The sequence below is a fragment of the Zingiber officinale genome, chromosome 1B (assembly GCF_018446385.1).
Source record: "Zingiber officinale cultivar Zhangliang chromosome 1B, Zo_v1.1, whole genome shotgun sequence".
Classification (NCBI taxonomy): domain Eukaryota; kingdom Viridiplantae; phylum Streptophyta; class Magnoliopsida; order Zingiberales; family Zingiberaceae; genus Zingiber; species Zingiber officinale.
In genome coordinates, this window is record NC_055986.1 from 142,844,970 (window position 1) to 142,852,096 (window position 7,127).

General features: G+C 39.9%; 1 protein-coding gene across 1 annotated transcript; it reads right to left on the bottom strand.

The window, feature by feature from the left end:
• Positions 1-548: 548 nt before the first annotated feature.
• Positions 549-2,311, bottom strand: LOC121982862 (E3 ubiquitin-protein ligase RDUF1-like). The gene is made up of 2 exons (XM_042535894.1): positions 2,207-2,311; positions 549-2,128 (listed from the first exon to the last, which is right to left on the bottom strand). The coding sequence occupies exon 2, from the start codon at positions 2,026-2,028 to the stop codon at positions 892-894; it is 1,137 nt and encodes a 378-aa protein (XP_042391828.1). The 5' UTR covers positions 2,029-2,128; positions 2,207-2,311; the 3' UTR covers positions 549-891.
• Between the last annotated feature and the right edge of the window lie 4,816 nt (positions 2,312-7,127).

Here is a 7,127-nt window from a genome sequence, read left to right on the forward strand (position 1 = left end):
TGATACACTAACTGTGAAAAAAAAAACCAAGGGAACTTCAGGCACAACCCTTTACGTGCTGAAAATTGAAGCAGACAAGATGACTCTTTTAGGAGCAAAAATGCCCTGAAATCTTGTTTGATGCTTGTGCATAAGGAGGAGATTTACCCATGAGAGCTTTGATCACATGTGTAAAATCTGAAGCACCAAGATAGATTTCATAGAAGAAAAAAGAGTTTGCAAGCAAAAATTATTACGGATAACATAATGAGAAATTAGTTCTTGTCACCAATCAAGCTATCAGAATGATCCTTGATAATGTCTTCAATCCTATTTGCTTGAGAAAGAAAAAGAAAAAAAAACTTAACCTATTTTTTGTTAATGTAAATACTAAATAAGAACGAGCTGTTAGTAAGATATTTGGTAAACGTCTCAATTTAAGTCAGAGAGATGGCTAACTTTGAATTGAAGAAAGTAAAGTCTAATTATCAACAAGAATCCATTAGTGTCATCCCAATAGATGTTTAAGAAAGTGAAAAAAAAATTGTGAATCAGAACTTATACTAACAGAAGTTAAAAAGATAGAATATGATTCATCATTCAAATTTCACATTTCAACAAAATACAATAGCATCATGGAACCTTTTCCTAATCAAATAAATATTAAAATAAACCATAAAATGATCGTGTTTCCCAGTTGAGAAAAGGTATCTTCATCCAAGAAGATATTAGTAGCGCTTTTCTAAAAGAATAATGTAGGTTTAAGCTCATGGAAATCAGAATTTCTACGACGTTTCTGCATATTAACTATTTACAATGAAACTTGTCGTAGAATCACCAACTTTCAAAGTTTGCAAACCACCATTAAGCAGTCACATTGAAGATCTCATCCAGAATGAGGCACCAAGTTTGTTAACGCCTCCTGAAAATTGAACTTCTGTGGTGCCTGTCTGCAGATACAGGATTAGTTGTTGAGCTTCGGCTTCGCCTTGAAGCAGTAGAATTTGACCGTGACAGCCTAAAGAATGAGAAGAAGTTAGAAACAGCCCGTAAGATCCCTCCACTCTCCCTCGACCTGCTGCGTCTTGAAGACCATGAGATCCTTCTTGGTGCTCCACTGTTGTTGAAACCACCATCCATCTCAGTATACACAACAGGAAATTCCGGTCTTGTTCCCCCTGCGAATCTCCCCACCGCAAAACCTCCACCAGGAAGCCTCCATATTGTTAGTCCCACAGTCTCCTCATCGTTTCCACGGGCGGCGGCATGCTCATCGCCTTCGGCTTCTGTTGCGTCCCTTGCCAGCACATCCCTTGGCATCTCATGGCGGCAAACGGGGCACGAGTTCCGGAGCGAAAGCCAGCGAAAAATGCAATCTTGATGATAAATGTGCTTGCAGGGCATCTCCCTGGCCTCGGCCCCGAGCTCGAACGGGTCCATGCAGATGGCACAATGGCAGTCTTTCCCAATGTGCTCATCGACGATCTCTATGATAGGCATCGATTCTATTGCGGCCTTCGACGCGGGTGGATACTCGCATCCCCCCTCAACACTGATGCCATTGATCTCGATCCGCGCGAGCTGCTCGAGGAGGCGGTCAAAGCCCGACCCCATCAGAAAATCCAAAATGCTTTCCGGCAAGGGACGGAGACCCGATCCGGTGCCGTCGTCGTAGTAAAGCTCGAAGCTGTTAGCGGTGGCGGTGACATCTTCACCGAGACGGCCGTTGGATGGGCTGCGGAGGACGATGACAGGATTAAAAGGGGACCGGTCTCCAGCCGACAGGCGGCGGTTGCGGTGGAATCTGAGCTCGGAGGACCGAAGAGGGCGGGAAGCCATATCGAAGGCGCCGAGGTCGGCTGGCGCAGCGTTAGAGGGGATCCGACGGCGGCGTGATTCGGAATCGTTAAGTTCGGGAGGAGGAGGGGAAGTACCCACCTCCTCGAGGAACCCTCCGTGGCAGTCGGAGCAGACGATGGCGCTCTCTTGCCGCACCCGGACGAAGCGGCTGCACTGGTAGCACCAATACGACGACGTTGAAGAAGACATCAAATCGGATAAGAACAACGGCAAAGATCCAATCTTTCTCCCCAAAACAAAAGAAAAAGGGGACACCGCCCCCCAAATTTCCGATCTTTCAAACGAATCCCTAAAACAAACAAATCAAAAGACTATTTCCAGCTGAAGAAACTCAAAAACAAAAATCACGAAAAGAAGGGAAATGTACCAAATTGCCAGCTCAATTCGTGATCGCACACTTGCAAGGAGCGGATGGAAGCTCAAAAATAACCCGAGACATGGGGAAGGGATTTGGGGAGGGCGATAGAGCGGGACCGGGACTTCTTATTATTGTGCGATAACGAAGCATCTTTGGCGGAGCTGCGTGAGCCTGACGACAAATATGTACGGTTCCCTAACGACCGTTAATTTCTCGTCAAGATTCACGCTACTATGGGAAGAAGAAACTAACGCCGTTAAGAGGAGCAACGTTGATAGGTTATTTGATTATTTCTAGATGAATATATTTCCTTAGTTTTATTTTATGGCCGTTATTTTATTTTTTAAAAAATGAAAAAGATAATAAAGGCCTTTAATTTTCCCCGTGAAGAAATGCTTTGTGTTCTCATCTTTCCTAGCTTTCTGATAGCACTTCACCCTTTTTCTTTCCAGAATTCAGACAAATCATGGTTGATTGCACATGAACCCATTGCTGTCGCATGCAGACGCTCCCGCTGTTCCATACGCTGCATAATACACTGCACATGAGCCCATTACGATTCTATCACACCCAATCGATTCTTGTTCCACAAGGATTCTCTCTCTCTCTGCCACCGCACCTTTGTCTCAGACACTGTTCTGTTGGAGTAGAGATTTCTCTTTGTTTAATTTCTTTTATTCTGAAGCGTATGTGATCTTGCCCTTTTCCACATCATCCATGTGTCCTGACTGAGAAAATGCAGGTTGACATGTGTAAAGCATAGGCTAACACATGCATAAGAAACTTTCAGGAGATGGAGAGCTGGTGTTTCTTTTGTCCTCTTCAGCTCCTGCCATTTGTGGGCCTTTCGAGCATGACTTAAAGGTGGAAGCCATTAAGTGCCTGAACACTGCTGAATAAGTCTTGTTAAGGAAGATAGCATTCTTTGAATTGTGGCAGATGAGCTACACAATGGTTGGTGTTTGTAATCTGAAGTACTGAACAATGAGGTTTAGTAGGAGGAGCTTATGGCTTTGAATTTCATGACCAATAGTTAACTAATATTTCCCTATGCCTTTGAATATTTCAAAAGCCATGCAAATTTTATAGAAAGATCAAAAGCTAACAATGTGTTTTGATTTGTTGACACCCCAAAACAGAGAGACTCAGGAGAACGAAGTGTGCTGACATGGATTCTTGAAACTAGAGATATTTGTAAAACTTCCAAATTTTAATGATGGTTGGTCGGAGCAGGAAAAGCAGTTTGCCAAGCCCACCTACTAAAAAGAGCATAAAAATTGGTATAAAGAAATTAGAGGGGTTTTTTTTCATAGTCATTTTCTTTTATATGAATTTAAAGGTTGGATCATGATTATTGAAGATTGAATTTGGTCAAATTAATATTTGATATATTTAAATAGATTCAATATGAGCATTTAATAGAGACTAGTCCATAATGTTTGAAAAGATCAATTGTTTTTCATTCTACAACAGATAAAAAAAAAGAAAGAAATAAAACATCAAAAAACAAAGCAGGGTCAAGTTTGTCGTTCAGTGTTCAAAATGGCCAAACCTCCACCTTCAATAAGTTATGTGACCGAACTTCATTAGGTGAACTAGATCAATAAAAACCCATTTAAAAAAGGATATTGTTCATATCTAAGATTGTTAGACGATGAGCCACCGGTAAGTTGTCTCTGATTATCTCTGATGTTGATAAAATCACTGATCACTAAGAGGAGGAATGGGCAATAAAAGATGCTCGCTGAGCGTAAAAAGGAGAAAAAAGAGAGAGAATGAGAGTTGCAATGGAAGTCAAGGTGTCTTAGCTAAGCCATTTCAATGCTAAGTCAGATTTTAGGTGAAAGAGATAATGTAAGAGAAGAACAATGAGTGTGTAATGGTTTGCGTATGTGTACTCATGGATATGAGCACCTTTTATAACTCTGTTGAAATTATATTCTCTGTTCATTAATGGAATGTCGTGTCATAATAGAGGAATATCACATTATCGTATCTTCATACATCACTCATATTCTATATCAATATAATCATATTGCCCCATATGCCCTAACACCCTATATGTTATCCCACGTGCTGTATTAACCCTAGTATTGGCATAAGCACATACGGTATAGAATTACTTGGGCCAAAGGGCTTGCCTTGCTAATCAAAGGAGGACTAAGTCGAGTCGGTAGGGATAATCTGTTGGACAATTTACTGGAGATTTTGGAGAATTGGCTGAATTTAAATTATGAAAAATGATATGCACAAGGAAAAAAACTCAATGAAAACCTCAAGGATAGACACATAAAATGATGGAGCCCACAAAAAGTGAAATGGTGGGCCATGACTTTATGTGTCTATCCTTGAGGTTTTCATTGAGTTTTTTTCCTTGTGCATATCATTGCTCTTAAATTATACCAAATTAAATTCAACGTATCTGTCGAAATGACTTTAGTTGATAATCTCAGGTTGTCAGTGGAGACTGGTTTCTGTCAAGTGTTGAGTATAGACCGCTCAGTGGTCGAGCGGATAAAGCAGTCGAACAGGCAAATTAGCCGAGCAAGAAGAGCGACCGAGCGGGCAAAGCGGCCATGAGGCAGAGCAACCAAGTGATAGAGCTAGCAGATTGGCCAAGTAGGAAGATCGGCCGAGTGGGCCCAACGTCCGGGAGACTGAGAGGTCGAGCAGTGGAAACCGCCAAACGTCGAGTCTTAGTGGACGAGTGGAGCAGAGTCGCCTACCAGGTATAGCTTCCGAGCGAGCAGTACAACACATTAGCTGATCAGGTCATGGCATAGAGCAGCTGAGTGAGCGAGCGGGCAGAGCACTTGACCGGGTAGAGTAGCATAGCAAAGTAACTAATCAGGACAAGTGGCCAATTAGGTAGAGTAGCTGACGGGTTAGTGCGGTTGAGCGGGTAGATCGAGCCGTGAGGCAGAGTAGCCCAGTGGCAGAGTGACCGAGTGGATAGATCGACCGAGCAGTAGATCAGCCGAGTTGCAAAGTGGTTGACCGGGTTGAGTAGCCTGTTGGAATATATACTAAAAGCCTAGCTTTTTGTATAAACATTACTTAGAAATAAGAATCACATTGGTCAAATATCTACATTTATAAGCTAAGTGTAGTTGTTCAATTAATTTATATTGTAGATAATATAGTGTGTGGTGTTACACACAGAAGATCATGTTATCAGTTCCTTATAAATTATAAACAATTACTCACGACTAAAAATGGATAGGAACAAACCATTGGAATAGTCGTAGTCTAATTTGGTATTAGTTTATCTTGACTATAAAATTACACTAATGCACTATGAGTGTATTGAGTAGGATCATTTAAGGTAGTTTCTTTTTATATTGACTTAATAAAAGAATAAGACCTTTGTTATTATGGAAGTGTGTGCTCTTAATCCCGATATAATAACAAGCACGTGTACTTAGTATTTATTTCTTTGACTTATCAAAGGGTGATATTTAGCTCGATAAATCAAAAGGCCCGATAAGTTGGGAAATGATATTATTTATAGTGTGTGTTGTTGATTATAGAAGGAAACTGTGTCCTAGTAATCTAGGTTGATAATGTCCCCAAGGGGAGCTCATAAGGATTGTCATGTAAATCCTGCAGGTGGACTTAGTCCGGCATGACGATAAGGTTGAGTGGTACTACTCTTGGAATAAGATATTAATTAAAGAGAGTTGTCAGTAACTCATTTAATTAGTGGGCATTCGACATCTTAAACACAGGAAGATTAACACACTCATAATAAGAAGGAGCCCAAAATGTAATTTAGGATTGGTGCGGTAGTTCAATAATAATTCTTTAGTGGTATGAATTATTATTGATGAAATTAAGTTGGGTGTTCGGAGCGAACACGGGAAGCTTAATTTCATCGAGAGACCAAAACCAATTCCTCCTCTCGGTCTCTATCGTAGCCTCTTAAATATTGAGAATTATACTCACCTATACCCACCTTCTTACCCAACCTTAGGTGGCCGGCCAAGCAAGCTTGGAGTCCAAGCTTGGGCCGGCCAAGCCAAAGGCTTGAGCCAAGTAGGGTGGTCGGCCATAGCTTGGAGCCCAAGTTTAGTATGGTCGGCCATATAAAATAAAAGAATTTTATTTTTAAAATCTTTCCTTATGTGGAAGCCATGGTTTTAAAAGAGAGTTTAAAATTTAAATCTTTCTTTTTATAGTTTTCTACAAAAGATTAAGAGAAAAGATTTGATATTTTTCCTTATTTGTAGTTAAAAGGAAGATTTTAATTTTTGAGAAAACTTTCCTTTTTTGTAACCATTTAAAATAGAATTTTAAAATTAAATCTTTCCTATTATAGTTTCTACAAAAGATTAAGAAAAGATTTGATATCTTTCCTTATTTGTAGATTGAGAGGAAGATTTTAATTTTAAAGAAAAATTTTCTTTTTGGAAATCATCCACATGTTTTAATAAGAGAGATTTTAATTTATAAAATTTCTTATTATAACCAACCATGAAGGAAAAATTAATAGAGAAATTTTTATTTTAAAAATTTCCGGAAACAAATAAGGAAGTTTTAATTTTGTGTTTAAAACTTGCCTTATTTGGAGCAATTAAAGTGGTCGACCATGATAAAGGATTAAAGGAAATTTTAATTAAATTTTCCTTTCATTGGCAAAGAGAATAAGGAAGTTTTTATTAAAACTTTCCTTATTTGCCAAGACTAAGGAATATAAAAGAGAGGGTATAGGTGCCTCACCTAATAACCTATCTTCTATTATTCCTCTCTCTTTTCTTCCTTGGTGTGGCCGGCCCTAATCATCCTCTCCTCTCTTCTTCTTATGGCTGAACCATATCATCTCTAGGAGTTCTTGTGGTGGCCGAATTTTGCTTGGAGAAGGAGAGAAATGAGGTTTTGCTCTTGCATCCCTTGGAGCTTGAAGGTTGGTGGTCGAAACTTGCAAAAAGGA

Excerpts from the sequence above, each read along its gene's own strand:
- LOC121982862 (XM_042535894.1), bottom strand. The coding sequence starts at position 2,028 with ATGTCTTCTTCAACGTCGTCGTATTGGTGCTACCAGTGCAGCCGCTTC.